At 47.2% G+C, this 15,334-nt stretch overlaps 1 protein-coding gene and 1 non-coding gene across 9 annotated transcripts in view; both read left to right on the top strand.

Moving 5' to 3' along the window:
• Nucleotides 1-15,334, top strand: part of LOC110504100 (eukaryotic translation initiation factor 4 gamma 1) — a 72,024-nt gene that overhangs the window by 38,991 nt on the left and 17,699 nt on the right. For 7 of the 8 annotated variants that reach the window (XM_036961514.1, XM_036961513.1, XM_036961512.1 and 4 more), the window contains 8 exons: nucleotides 8,699-8,815; nucleotides 9,010-9,082; nucleotides 9,349-10,230; nucleotides 11,839-11,927; nucleotides 12,347-12,533; nucleotides 12,926-13,059; nucleotides 14,926-15,084; nucleotides 15,201-15,334. The exon at nucleotides 15,201-15,334 is cut by the window's right edge and continues 274 nt beyond it. In XM_036961514.1, the coding sequence (XP_036817409.1) occupies nucleotides 8,699-8,815; nucleotides 9,010-9,082; nucleotides 9,349-10,230; nucleotides 11,839-11,927; nucleotides 12,347-12,533; nucleotides 12,926-13,059; nucleotides 14,926-15,084; nucleotides 15,201-15,334 (1,775 nt within the window). Of the gene's footprint in view, nucleotides 1-7,875; nucleotides 8,015-8,698; nucleotides 8,816-9,009; nucleotides 9,083-9,348; nucleotides 10,231-11,838; nucleotides 11,928-12,346; nucleotides 12,534-12,925; nucleotides 13,060-14,925; nucleotides 15,085-15,200 lie in introns of those variants that run through there. The other variant, XM_036961516.1, reaches the window with a different exon arrangement.
• LOC118944118 lies at nucleotides 11,576-11,705 on the top strand. Its single transcript, XR_005039439.1, has one exon. It is a non-coding gene; the product is annotated as a small nucleolar RNA SNORA17 (small nucleolar RNA).

Raw genomic sequence — 15,334 nt, 5'->3', positions numbered from 1 at the left:
CGCCAAACATAACGTTTTGCATTGTTTCCAAAAAGTTACATTTTGGTTTCATCTGACCAGAGCACCTTCTTCCACATGTTTGGTGTGTCTCCCAGGTGGCTTGTGGCAAACTTTAAACAACACTTTTTATGGATATCTTTAAGAAATGGCTTTCTTCTTGCCACTCTTCCATAAAGGCCAGATTTGTGCAATATACGACTGATTGTTGTCCTATGGACAGAGTCTCCCACCTCAGCTGTAGATCTCTGCAGTTCATCCAGATTGATCATGGGCCTCTTGGCTGCATCTCTGATCAGTCTTCTCCTTGTATGAGCTGAAAGTTTAGAGGGACGGCCAGGTCTTGGTAGATTTGCAGTGGTCTGATACTCCTTCCATTTCAATATTATCGCTTGCACAGTGCTCCTTGGGATGTTTAAAGCTTGGGAAATCTTTTTGTATCCAAATCCGTCTTTAAACTTCTTCACAACAGTATCTCGGACCTGCCTGGTGTGTTCCTTGTTCTTCCTGATGCTCTCTGCGCTTTTAACGGACCTCTGAGACTATCACAGTGCAGGTGCATTTATACGGAGACTTGATTACACACAGGTGGATTGTATTTATCATCATTAGTCATTTAGGTCAACATTGGATCATTCAGAGATCCTCACTGAACTTCTGGAGAGAGTTTGCTGCACTGAAAGTAAAGGGGCTGAATAATTTTGCACGCCCAATGTTTCAGTTTTTGATTTGTTAAAAAAGTTTGAATTATCCAATAAATGTCGTTCCACTTCATGATTGTGTCCCACTTGTTGTTGATTCTTCACAAAAAAATACAGTTTTATATCTTTATGTTTGAAGCCTGAAATGTGGCAAAAGGTCGCAAAGTTCAAGGGGGCCGAATACTTTCGCAATGCACTGTATATATACATACACACCGGTAAACTCATCAGCCCACCTCTACCTGTTATACACCACCTATATATACATACACACAGGTAAACTCATCGTCCCACCTCTACCTGTTATACACCACCTATATATACATACACACAGGTAAACTCATCGTCCCACCTCTACCTGTTATACACCACCTAAATATACATACACACAGGTAAACTCATCGTCCCACCTCTACCTGTTATACACCACCTAAATATACATACACACTGGTAAACTCATCACCCCACTTTTACTGTTGTACACCATATCTCTACACACAGGTAAACTCATCACCCCACCTCTACCTGTTATACACCACCTATATATACATACACACAGGTAAACTCATCGTCCCACCTCTACCTGTTATACACCACCTATATATACATACACACAGGTAAACTCATCAGCCCACCTCTACCTGTTATACACCACCTATATATACATACACACAGGTAAACTCATCGTCCCACCTCTACCTGTTATACACCACCTAAATTTACATACACACAGGTAAACTCATCACCCCACCTCTACCTGTTATACACCACCTATATATACATACACACAGGTAAACTCATCGTCCCACCTCTACCTGTTATACACCACCTATATATACATACACACCGGTAAACTCATCAGCCCACCTCTACAATACTGCTTTTTTTACTGCTTTCATATTGTTTTATTGAACAGATAGGAGGAGCACCAGGTCAGTGAGTTGGATTGGAACCCGTGCCCACTCTGGTAGTCGGTGCGTTGGATTGGAACCCGTGCCCACTCTGGTAGTCGGTGCGTTGGATTGGAACCCGTGCCCACTCTGGTAGTCGGTGCGTTGGATTGGAACCCGTGCCCACTCTGGTAGTCGGTGCGTTGGATTGGAACCCGTGCCCACTCTGGTAGTCGGTGCGTTGGATTGGAACCCGTGCCCACTCTGGTAGTCGGTGCGTTGGATTGGAACCCGTGCCCACTCTGGTAGTCGGTGCGTTGGATTGGAACCCGTGCCCACTCTGGTAGTCGGTGCGTTGGATTGGAACCCGTGCCCACTCTGGTAGTCGGTGCGTTGGATTGGAACCCGTGCCCACTCTGGTAGTCGGTGCGTTGGATTGGAACCCGTGCCCACTCTGGTAGTCGGTGCGTTGGATTGGAACCCGTGCCCACTCTGGTAGTCGGTGCGTTGGATTGGAACCCGTGCCCACTCTGGTATGCCGGGGTCAGTGGCACTAACTGCAGGACCTCAGGCCAGCCCACGTATCACCTCTACAGGTACACCTCTCGACAGGTAACAGAACTGGAAACCCCAAGAGATGTTAAGGGCCTGATGTTATACAGTCAAACTTCCCCATCAACCAGAGCAGCGTTTAAATACTTCAGTGATTCTACCTAAAGGAAGTGAAGGACTGTGCTAATAAAGGGTGTCTATTTTTTTTAAACAAGCATAGTTTCAGTCAGTAAGGTGTGTCCAACACGGATGCCTTTTCCCCATCAACCACTGTGAAGGTTTAACCGTGCAGTTTTGGTCTACAGCTACTGTGTCTTCCTGTCTGACCTACACTCTTAAAGGTGGATGTGACAGGACTTGGGCTTGTGTGATGATGATTAACACTGTGATGTGGGTAGTGTTGCAATCTGTCCAGGGAAGATTCTAGATGGGCCTATTCCTCATGATTTATGTTCAGTCAGTTATTTGAATTAGATAACTGTAACACTAAACTGCTGTGACTCGAGCATGTTCTTTAGGGCTGTAGTACTGATGTGCCTCTTCTCTGGCTGTTGGTGCAGGTGTCCTCAGCGGGTCTGTATTCATCTGGTCTGTCTATTAGTGATGGGGGAACGATAGTTACATAATTTATTATTTATTGAGGGAAGTCAGTTTAGGAAAAAATTGTATTTACAATGATTGACTGCGCTGGGCCAATTGTGCGCCTCCCTATGGGACTCCTGATCACGACCAGTTGTGATACACCCTGGGATTGAACCATCTGTAGTGATGCCTCTAGCACTGCAAAGCAGCGCCTTAGACCGCTGTACCACTCAAGGAACCCCATTTCACAATATTGTTTTGGATGATATTATATTGATACTTTGACTCAAAGTAACTTTGTAAAATAAATGTGTACCTGTGCCGACACTACTGTATTTTTCACCCTATAGCTTGGGAGGTGTTTAGTCCCAGGTTCCTTAGCGATGAGCTTTGAGGTTACTATGGTGTTGAACGCTGAGCTGTAGTCAATTAATATTCTCACATAGGTGTTCCTTTTGTCCAGGTGGGAAAGGGCAGTGTGGAGTGCAATAGAGATTGCATCATCTGTGGATCTGTTTGGGCGGTATGCAAATTGGAGTGGGTAAAGGGTTTCTGGGCTAATGGTGTTGAGCCATTACCAGCTTTTCAAAGCACGTCATGGTTACGGACTTGAGTGCTACTGGTCTGTAGTCATTTAGGCAGGTTGCCTTTGTGTTCTTGGGCACAGGGTCTATGGTGGTCGGCTTGAAATATGTTGGTATTACAGACTCAATCAGGGACATGTTGAAAATGTCAGTGAAGGCACCTGCCAGTTGGTCAGCACATGCCCGGAGCACACGTCCTGGCAATCTGTCTGGCCCCGCAGCCTTGTGTATGTTGACCTGTTTAAAGGGCTTACTCACGTCGGTTACGGAGAGCGTGATCACACAGTCGTCCAGAACAGCTGATGCTCTCATGCATGCCTCAATGTTGCTTGCCTCGAAGCGCGCATAGAAGTGATTTAGCTCAACTGGTAGGCTCGTGTCACTGGGCAGCTCGCGGCTGTGCTTACCTTTTGTAGTCTGTAATAGTTTGCAAGCCCTGCCACATCTGACGAGCATCGAAGCCAGTGTAGCATGATTCAATCTTAGCCCTGTATTGACGCTTTGCCAGTTTGATGGTTTGTCGCAGGGCATAGCGGGATTTCTTGTAAGCTTCCGGGTTAGAGTCCCGCACCTTGAAAACGGCAGCTCTACCCTTTAGCTCAGTGCGACTGTTGCCTTGTAATCCGTGGCTTCTGGTTGGGGTATGTACGTACAGTCACTGTGGGGACGACGTCCTCAATGCACTTATTGATAAATCCAGTGACTGATGTGGTGTATTCCTCAATGTCATCGGAAGAATCCCGGAACATGTTCCAGTCTGTGATAGCAAAACAGTCCTGTAGTTTAGCATCTGCTTCATCTGACCACTTTTTTTATAGACCAAGTCACTGGTGCTTCCAGCTTTAATTTTTGCTTGTAAGCAGGATTCAGAAGGAAAGAGTTGTGGTCGGATTTACCAATTGGAGGACGAGGGAGAGATTTGTACGCGTCTCTGTGCGTGGAGTACAGGTGATCTAGAATTTTTTTCCCTCTGGTTGCACATTTAACATGTTGATAGAGACTTTGTAGAACTGATTTCAGTTTCCCTGCATTAAAGTCTCCGGCCACTAGGAGCGCTGCCTCTGGGTGAGTGATTTCCTGTTTGCTTATTTCCTTATACAGTTGACGGAGTGCCGTCTTAGTGCCAGAATATGTTTGTGGTAGTAAATAAACAGACACGAAAAGTATAGCTGAGAACTCTCTAGGCAAGTAGTGTGGCCTGCAATTTATCACAATATACTCTACTTCAGGCGAGCAAAATCTAGAGACTTCCTTAGAGTTTGTGCACCAGCTGTTGTTTACAAATATGCACAGACTCCCTTGTCTTACCGGGGTGTGCTGTTCTCTCCTGCCGGTGCAGCGTATATCCCGCTAGCTGAATATCCATGTCGTCATTCAACCACGATTCCGTGACACACAGGATATTACAGTTTTTGACTCGAAGCGAGGCGACCATCTCTATCGGCACCATCTTTTGTCCTGCCCATTAACCCTCTGAATGGCACACATACACAATCCATGTCTCAATTGTCTCGAGGTTTATAAAAATCCTTCTTTAACCTGTCTCCTCCCCTTCATCTACACTAATGGGAATGGATTTAACAGGTGACATCAATAAGAGATCATAGCTTTCACCTGGATTCACTTGGTCGCTATCATGGAATGAGAAGGTGTTCCTAATGTTTTCTACACAGTGTGTAGTGAGCAATATGTTTGAAACATGAAATCAGTCAGTCAGTCGTGGCCAAAAGTTTTGAAGAATGACACAAATATACATTTTCACAGTCTGCTGCCTCCATGTCTTTAGATATTTTTGTCAGGTGTTACTATGGAATACTGAAGTATAATTACAGGCATTTCATAAGTGTCAAAGGCTTTTATTGACAATTACATGAAGTTTATGCAGAGAGTCAATATTGCAGTGTTGACCCTTCTTTTTCAAGACCTCTGCAATCCGCCATGGCATGCTGTCAATTAACTTCTGGGCCACATCCTGACTGATGGCAGCGCAATCATGCATAATCAATGCTTGGAGTTTGTCAGAATTTGTGGGGGTTTTGTTTGTCCACCCACCTCTTGTGTATTGACCACAAGTTTTCAATGGGATTAAGGTCTGGGGAGTTTCCTGGTCATGGACCCAAAATATAGATGTTTTGTTCCCCGAGCCACTTAGTTATCACTTTTGCCTTATGGCAAGGTGCTCCATCATGCTGGAAAAGGCATTGTTCGTCACCAAACTGTTCCTGGATGGTTGGGAGAAGTTGCTCTCAGAGGATGTGTTGGTACCATTCTTTATTCATGGCTGTGTTCTTAGGCAAAATTGTGAGTGAGCCCACTCCCTTGGCTGAGAAGCAACCCCACACATGAATTGTCTCAGGATGCTTTACTGTTGACATGACACAGGACTGATGGTAGCGCTCAACTCTCCGGGCAAGCTTTTTTCCGGATGCCCAAAACAATCGGAAAGGGGATTCATCAGAGATAATGACTTTACCCCGGTCCTCAGCAGTCCAATCCCTGTACCCTTTGCAGAATATCAGTCTGTCCCTGATGTTTTTCCTGGAGAGAAATGGCTTCTTTGCTGCCCTTCATGACACCAGGCCATCCTCAAAGTCTTCGCTTCAGTGCGTGCAGATGCACTCACACCTGCCTGCTGCCATTCCTGAGCAAGCTCTGTACTGGTGATGCCCCGATCCCGCAGCTGAATCAACTTTAGGAGACAGTCCTGGCGCTTGCTGGACATTCTTGGGCGCCCTGAAGCCTTCTTCACAACAATTGAACCGCTCTCCTTGAAGTTCCTGATGATCTGATAAATGGTTGATTTAGGTGCAATCTTACTGGCAGCAATATCCTTGCCTGTGAAGCCCTTTTTGTGCAAAGCTATGGTGGCGGCACGTGTTCCCTTCCAGGTAACCATGGTTTACAGGAAGAACAATGATTCCAAGCACCACCCTCCTTTTGAAGCTTACAGTCTTTTATTCAAACTCAATCAGCATGACAGAGTGATCTCCAGCCTTGTCCTCGTCAACACACACCTGTGAGAGAATCACTGACATGTCACCTGGTCCTTTTGTGGCAGGGCTGCATGGCAAAGAGGGACATTGCAGTTAATTGCAATTCATCTAATCACTCTTCATAACGTTCTGGAGTATATGCAAATTGCCGTCATATAAACTGAGGCAGCAGACTTTGTGGAAATGTATATTTGTCATTCTCAACTTTTGGCCACGACTCTATATATAATCGTGAGAATCGCAATTCGTATTGTATCAGTACCTAAGTATTGTTATAATATTGTATTGTGAGGTCCCTGGCAATTCCCAGTCCTACTGTCTATGGTGGACTTGGCTGGTTTGGTTTCTTAGAACCTTGGTTTCTTAGAACCTTAGAACCTGGTTTCTTGGCAGACTACTGATCAAGTTTTCCTTTTGTTCTACTGCACTCTGTTGGACTGAACTGATTTGTCCCTGTGCTGATCTGACTAAAGTGGACCTGGCTGATAAGGTTAGACTGTGCTCTATGGTAGACTGATCTAGTCTGCAGCACATCTGTTTTCTACGATGTGCCAGGTTTATCGAATTGAGTATCTGTGTTCAGTATGGTGGACTAGAATCCAATGTATCTGTGCTCTGTATGGTACGGTGGGTGGGTCTGGCTGATTTATCACTGGCTGTGGGAGCATGCAGCTGGCTGAGGTTGCTGTGGTGGACTTTGGCCGGCCAAGCTGTTCTGTCCCACGTTGCTCAAGGTCCTTCAGAGACTCCCAGTCCCACTAGGAGGATGGTAGACAGGGGGACTGGAGAGGAAGCGCTGCAGCGGAACGCCCCGCAGTGAGTCATGCTTCAGCCAGTCTGTCTGAGTCACGCTGTCTTTCTATATGGTTTCAAACATGTCTGCTGGTATTCTGGCAAACGAGTATGAAGTGTAAAGCTGTTTTTCAGCCGCACTAAGCAGACTACTTAGTCGTAGCTGTGTTGTAACTGTATCTATTTTTTGTTTGTTTGTTAACTACTGCCTTCAAGCAGTGCATTGGCCTGTATTTTCCTCCTCCTCTGCTCTCCATAAAAAATGGTCTCCTCACTCTCTCTGGTCTCTGGGTAGAGGAAGGGGGAGTGAAAGGACATGTCAGCACATAGCTCAGCTCCACGTGGCTTCCATTCTCCTCCCCCTCTGAGCCGGAAGCACAATGGCTGACCTATCTCCTCCCCTTCTCTCTCTCGCTGTCTCTGCTGCTGCTTCTGTGGCATTCCCCGTCTCCCCTCTTCCACCCACTGCCCCTCCCTCTCCCCCAGGAAGAGGCTGAAATATTTAGGAGTGAGTGTGTGCACAGAATGACAGAAAAGCAGCTGAGAGAGAACATATATTTTGTATTTATACATTTTTTGGCACTAGCCTGATCTTATTGGCTGAGTTTTATATTTTTGTATATATTTTTCTCCATGAAATCCCTCTTCCCTCTCCCCCCTCTCTTTGGCCCCCTTTGACTCTGTAGTTCGGTGGGCGGGGGCGCTTGCATTCCAGTGCTGCAGCTCCACACGGCCAGTCACTGGCTTCTATCGCTCGCTCTATACGTGTGTGCGCGAGCAGGGAACGAGGCTCTGCCCTGTTGGCTTTGCTCACTGAGTTGTTGAGGGAGTAGGCTACGTGCGTGTTCCCAGGCCGACAGCTCAACTCCGGCCCCGGAATGAGAGAGGCCTGCTAAGGACTCTGGAGCCTGTCCGTGTGCCAGGTAAATTACTCTACCAGTGGGGGACTGTGCTGTCTCACGCCTGTTGCTAACAACTCTTCGTGTGTGACAGAGAGAGAGGAGAGTTTGTGATAGAAAACATGTGGCTCTGTGTAAGGGCACGCCTTGTGAGTAATCCATTTTTCAGAAGTTTGAAGGAGTACTGTACGATGTGCTTTTAAATAACATAAAATCTGTTAGTTTTCTTGGTGTAGTGTGAGTGAGCATATGGAGAGAGAAAAGAAAATGCACTGGAATTTGTTCAGCTGAAGTTGAGTTTGTCAAATTTTGTTGGGTAAGAATTCGCTAAAACAAGGCAGCAGTCTGTGTAGAAATATTTTTGTCATGCTGCATAGCTGTTGTGGGGCTGGTGTTTCTTGTGTCAGTATGTGAGAAGTGTAGCTCTGCTGAATGAGAAGACGCTGCTAGGCCACAGTACAACAATACTTTTGGAAACGGGGCCTAGCATCATAGAAAGCAGTTGTGACGGCTCTTCTCTTCAGCTTTCTCCTCCCTCTCTCTACTTTACTCTCGCTCTTTCTCTCTTATTTGCTCTCCCTCCTTTAGAAAGTGAATGAACCAAGAGCAAATAACACGTTTTTCTTTAAGGCTCTCACGCGTTCTCTTGCTCCTGTTTTCTATATTGTTATTCTTGTATCCCTCACTGTTGTCTTGTGTCCTCTATAGATCATAATACGAGACCCTAACCAGGGTGGTAGAGACATCACTGAGGAGATTATGTCAGGGGGCACTCGCAGTGGCACCACCCCCACACCCCCACAGGTGAACGACGACTCTTCAGAGGTGAGCTACCATACCCTCGTCACCAACCATCATCCCTTTACACACCTTTAGCTACTATGCAGTCACGTAGCTGTCCAATATGAAAACAAAATGTCTGCCCATCCATTGTTTCTAACCTGTCATAAGGCTGTCATATGGTTGTGTCCTCTCGCATTCCCTAATGTTTGGGTGTTGTTCTTCTGTCCCTCCTTTAGTCATCTGGATCAGAGGGCCCAGCCGTTGCCCAGGCCAACGGTGAGAACGTGACACCTGTCGTGGTCAGACCAGGTGAGTTGGCCGAGGGGTCAGGTGATCTTGAAGGATGTAGCTGGCCGTCTTTCATTGGTTCACATTCAGTACATAGAAGTCATTTTTTGTGAATTTGAATAAATCACATCGACAAAATGCTCCATCGGAAAGGTCCCATGCATTTTGACCATCCAATAACGGATAGATAATAAGTGGGTAATTATCAAAAGATGATCAAATGACGAGGGTAAATTTTAACATTAGTACTATCGACCACATCCTCAAGCATCTCTTTTCCTCGTCAGATGACAGAGGGAAACCTGCAGCCACACTCATCACTGGCCCCCCAGCCCTGTCTAAAACCCCTGAACTGGTCAAGACTGCCCCGACAGAGGTCAAACTCCCAGACACGGACAGTAAATCCCCTTCCTTACCCCAGGACCTACCTACATCCCCGCGGGTAACTACCACCCTCCACACTACTGCCCCTGGCACCCCCCCACCCTCAACGTGTCCCATTGCAGACATGATGGACGCACCAGCCCCGGCCGCTGCTCCAGCCCTATCTCCCCCTAAAGTGCCTGCTTACCCTGCACCCCTACCTGAACCCCGCCCCACTCCTGCAGCTGAGGAGCAGCCCTCAGCCGCCAAGGAGGCGCAGGTGAAGGAGAAAGAGATTAAAGAGGTAACGGAGGCTAGAGAAGTGACTACATCATCTAAACCTGAGCCTTCCCTTGCTCCAGTGACCAACCCTAGCAGCAGCACTAACGGTATGTCTGCCACCCAGCCACTCCCAGAGGAGGAGCCAGTAGCCCTGTCCATCACCATGCCCTCCCTCCAGGCAGCAGAACCCCCGCTGGAGTCTCCCATCGCCCAGCCAGAGGAGCTTCGTCTGCCCAACGGCCTGCCGCTCCCCAGCTCCCAGGACCCTGAGAAGGTTTCTGCAGAGTTGTCTGAGTGTGACCTCAGCCCCATCGCTGAGCCTGAGGTGACCCCATTACAGAGGGAGGCACCCGCACCTATCGCCGCCACGGCAAATCCCGACCCCGTCGTCCAGGCGACCGTTGCCCCCGTGGTCCTAGCTGAGACTGCTATTACTACAGAGATAACCCCTCGCCAAATTGAAGACGAGATGGACTCTTCACCATCACAGCACACCATCCCACCCGGGGAGAATTCTATGCAAGGTCTGTATCAGTCTGACTCTCACTATTTCTCTCTATCTAGATCAGGTATTCCCAAACTGGGGCAATGCCGTCAGGGGGACGCCAAATAAAAATGTGATTACAATTTTATTTTATTTTTTAATTCACGTTTTTAAACAGTCCATTTATATTTTCCAACGGGGCTATACATTTGTTTTTTTTTCTTCTCGTTTCACTGCCAAAAATAAAGTTAAACCATGTAGTGTTCAGCAAAATAACATGTCAAATACAGGAAACCTAGTCAAATAATTTACATCCCAATCACATTAACCGTTACTCTCTCGCGGGAATTCCACTAACGGTCTGTATGTAGCCAAATGTAGCTGCTGCTCATGTTGGTATCTGTACTGATGGTGCAAAGCCATGACAGGGAGACATAGTGGAGTGGTAATGCCCGTGCAAGCAGTTGCTCTCGACGACACTTGGGTACACAGCAGCATCCACCGAAAGGCTCTTGCTGCCAAGGGAATGCCTGACAACTTGATAGATGTTTTGGACACTACAGGGACAATGTCAAATGTGAAGCACCTGAGTGAGTTGGGTGCGCAATTACGCAGGTACTTTCCTGAAATGGATGACACAAACAACTGGATTTATTTTCCCTTTCATGCCCTGCCTCCAGTCCACTTAACGCTATCTGAACGAGAGAGCCTCATCGAAATTCTCTGAAAATTTAATCAGAAGCCACTGACAGATTTCTGAGTAATCCTGCCTTGGCAAACTGCTATTAAGACGCTGATGCACTTTGCAACCATGTACCTATGTGAGAGTGGATTCTCGGCCCTCACTAGCATGAAAAGTAAATACAGGCACAGACTGTGTGGAATTTGTTTTAAGACTGACATTCTCTCCAATACAACCCAGCACTTCAGAGTTATGTGCGTCCTTTCATGCACACTCTTCTCATTAACCTGTGGTGGTTTATTTCACAATTTTTGATTAACAAATAAGGTTTTATATGTAAGATGGTTAAATAAAGAGCAAAATTATTGATTAGTATTTGTTCCCTGGTTCTATAAGAGCTCTTTGTCACTTCCCATGACCCAGGTTGTGACAAACTCATTCTTATGTTTAATAAATGTATCATATAATGTGTGTGTGTGGCAGGTTTACAATGATGGCAAAAAACAACATTTGAAAGTGCTCTGACCCTGGTACCTGAGGGGGTATGCAGCTGGAGGTTAAATGTTTGAAGGTGTACGGGACTATAAAACGTTTGGGGACCACTGATCTAGATCGATCTGTCTGTCATTCAACCACATTGTCTTTCTTAATTCCTAACCCTACCCCTTGGCACTTTGTGAAGATAAGACATTGGTTAGGAGGATCTGCCCCTTGAGGCGCTGCAGTCTGACTGTCTGTCGAGCATGTGTCATGAGGGGCAGAGAGTGACAGGGTTGTGTCTACACCGAGGACACAGAATAGTGGGTACTTGGAATGATAATAGCGCCAACAGAAAGCCATTAAAATAAAACTTTGGATAGGTGGCAATGTGGTAACTTTTGATTTCTGAGTTTGTGTGTTGGATTGGTATTGAGTGTCAGTCCATAGAGGTTTAGTCTGACTGTGTTGGTGGTGTTCTGCTTGTAGCTGCTGTTTCTGTGCCTAAGAAGAAGAGGAAGATGAAGGATCTGAACAGGAAGGAGACTGTTGGAGACCTCCTGGATGCCTTTAAGGAGGTCTGTTAACACAAACACACATCAAATACACCACCCACTCTGTTCATATCAAATACACCACCCACTCTGTTCATATCAAACGCGCCACCCACGCCGTTCATATCAAACGCGCCACCCACGCCGTTCATATCAAACGCGCCACCCACGCCGTTCATATCAAACGCGCCACCCACGCCGTTCATATCAAACGCGCCACCCACGCCGTTCATATCAAACGAGCCACCCACGCCGTTCATATCAAAGTATTAAGAATGCCTGGTTTTATCGACTAATACTCTTTCCTCTACCGCCCCTCTTTTTCCCTCGGTCTCTCCCCCTATCCATTTCCCACCCTGTTTCTCGCACACTCTCCTCCTCTGACACTCTCTCACGCACCTCACTCGCTCTCGCACCCCCTTCTCTTCTCTCCCCCTTTCCAGGAGCAGGTAGTGCAGAGCCCGCCAGAGCAGGCCACACCCACTTCTGCCTCTGACACCGAGGAGCCCCGCCCAGCCACCACCCCTGCCGTCGCAGAGGTAGATGAGACGTGGGAGGAGAAGGAGGACAAACTGGATGCAGAGAACATTGAACCCAAGCCCGGGGATCTGAAGTACCAGTACAAAGAGGGTGGGTTCTGAACCTTGGCCCTAAGAAGAGAATGGGTTCTGAACCTTGGCCCTAAGAAGAGAATGGGTTCTGAACCTTGGCCCTAAGAGGCTGTGTAACATTTATATACTTACTTAGAAATGTTATTCTCTACACCTGATCTCACAGGGTCTGCCTTTACTGTCAGTCAAGAGGATGCAAAGTTTAACTTTTTTGGAAATGCTTTGTCAGAGCATGGGTCCTAAAGTCCCATTTGACATCGATGTATGATTTTCTTTTTAAGTGAAACTGAGTGATACTCAGTTCGGATGCCAGACTAAATACCCCAACTCTACCAACCTAGACTATACCGATGAAAAGTCACATTATATAATGTGATTCCTCTATCATTCCTTGTTCCTCCTCTCCTCCAGAACTATGTAGGCCTATAGACCCAGAGGAGAAGAAGAGGTATGACAGGGACTTCCTGCTCGGCTTCCAGTTCATCAGTGCTGCCATGTCCAAGCCTGTGGGCCTGCCTCAGATCAGTGATGTGGTGCTGGACAAGGTACAGTACAACTCTGCCCCCTGCTGGACTGGAGGAACAACTGCACGCTCCATTCGATAATTGTATTTATTCAGATGGACCACTTTTATTCACCAGTTATTTATTTTGTCTTTCTTTGTATCCATCATTCTCGCTCTCTCTTCCTGGTACTACTTCTCCCTCTCTTCCTGGTACTACTTCTCCCTCTCTTCCTGGTACTACTTCTCGCTCTCTTTCTGGTACTACTTCTCCCTCTCTTCCTGGTACTACTTCTCCCTCTCTTTCTGGTACTACTTCTCCCTCTCTTTCTGGTACTACTTCTCCCTCTCTTCCTGGTACTACTTCTCCCTCTCTTCCTGGTACTACTTCTCCCTCTCTTCCTGGTACTACTTGTCCCTCTCTTCCTGGTACTACTTCTCTCTCTCTCTTCCTGGTACTACTTCTCCCTCTCTCTTCCTGGTACTACTTCTCTTCCTGGTACTACTTCTCACTCTCTTCCTGGTACTACTTCTCTCTCTCTTCCTGGTACTACTTCTCTCTCTCTTCCTGGTACTACTTCTCCCTCTCTCTTCCTGGTACTACTTCTCCCTCTCTCTTCCTGGTACTACTTCTCCCTCTCTTCCTGGTACTACTTCTCCCTCTCTCTTCCTGGTACTACTTCTCCCTCTCTCTTCCTGGTACTACTTCTCCCTCTCTCTTCCTGGTACTACTTCTCTCTCTCTCTTCCTGGTACTACTTCTCTCCCTCTCTTCCTGGTACTACTTCTCCCTCTCTTCCTGGTACTACTTCTCTCTCTCTTCCTGGTACTACTTCTCCCTCTCTTCCTGGTACTACTTCTCCCTCTCTTCCTGGTACTACTTCTCGCTCTCTCTTCCTGGTACTACTTCTCGCTCTCTCTTCCTGGTACTACTTCTCTCTCTCTTCCTGGTACTACTTCTCGCTCTCTCTTCCTGGTACTACTTCTCCCTCTCTCTTCCTGGTACTACTGCTCTCTCTCTTCCTGGTACTACTTCTCCCTCTCTCTTTCTGGTACTACTTCTCCCTCTCTTCCTGGTACTACTTCTCGCTCTCTCTTCCTGGTACTACTTCTCGCTCTCTCTTCCTGGTACTACTTCTCCCTCTCTCTTCCTGGTACTACTTCTCGCTCTCTCTTCCTGGTACTACTTCTCGCTCTCTCTTCCTGGTACTACTTCTCGCTCTCTCTTCCTGGTACTACTTCTCCCTCTCTCTTCCTGGTACTACTTCTCGCTCTCTCTTTCTGGTACTACTTCTCGCTGTCTCTTTCTGGTACTACTTTCTCTTCCTGGTACTACTTCTCGCTCTCTCTTCCTGGTACTACTTCTCGCTCTCTTCCTGGTACTACTTCTCGCTCTCTCTTCCTGGTACTACTGCTCTCTCTCTTCCTGGTACTACTTCTCGCTCTCTCTTCCTGGTACTACTTCTCCCTCTCTTCCTGGTACTACTTCTCCCTCTCTTCCTGGTACTACTTCTCGCTCTCTCTTCCTGGTACTACTTCTCCCTCTCTTTCTGGTACTACTTCTCCCTCTCTTCCTGGTACTACTTCTCCCTCTCTTTCTGGTACTACTTCTCCCTCTCTCTTCCTGGTACTACTTCTCTCTCTCTTCCTGGTACTACTTCTCTCTCTCTCTTCCTGGTACTACTTCTCTCTCTCTTCCTGGTACTACTTCTCTCTCTCTCTTCCTGGTACTACTTCTCCCTCTCTTCCTGGTACTACTACTCTCTCTCTCTTTCTGGTACTACTTCTCGCTCTCTCTTCCTGGTACTACTACCTCTCGCTCTCTTTTCCTGGTACTACTACCTCTCGCTCTTCCTGGTACTACTACCTCTCTCTCTCGCTCTTCCTGGTACTACTTCCTCTCTCTCCAGGCGAATAAGGCACCTCTCCGCCAGTTGGACCCCAGCCGTTTGCCGGGGATGAACATGGGCACTGACTTCACGCCCTCATTTGCCAACCTGGGCAGGCCTGGAATGGGGGGAGGAGGAGGAGGAGGTGGTGGTGGTGGAGGAGGTGGACACAGAGGACCAGTGAGTTAGCATGGGAAACTAGCTGTCAATCTTCTCAGACTACACTCTGATTCTGAAATTCAGGGTAGATATTAAAACAATGTGGACTGAATTTATTTTCCTTCCCTCCTCTCCAGCCCTCTGGTATGGGTGGTGGAGGACCGCGTCGCTCCCAACAGGGCCAGCGTAAGGAGCCCAGGAGGATCATCAACATCTCTTCGTCTCTGACGGACGACGTGAAACTCAACAAGGCTGAGGATGCCTGGAAGCC

The sequence above is a fragment of the Oncorhynchus mykiss genome, chromosome 24 (genome assembly GCF_013265735.2).
Source record: "Oncorhynchus mykiss isolate Arlee chromosome 24, USDA_OmykA_1.1, whole genome shotgun sequence".
NCBI lineage: Eukaryota > Metazoa > Chordata > Actinopteri > Salmoniformes > Salmonidae > Oncorhynchus > Oncorhynchus mykiss.
Note: the sequence above shows the minus strand (reverse complement) of the source record. Positions and strands in the feature narration are given on the sequence as shown.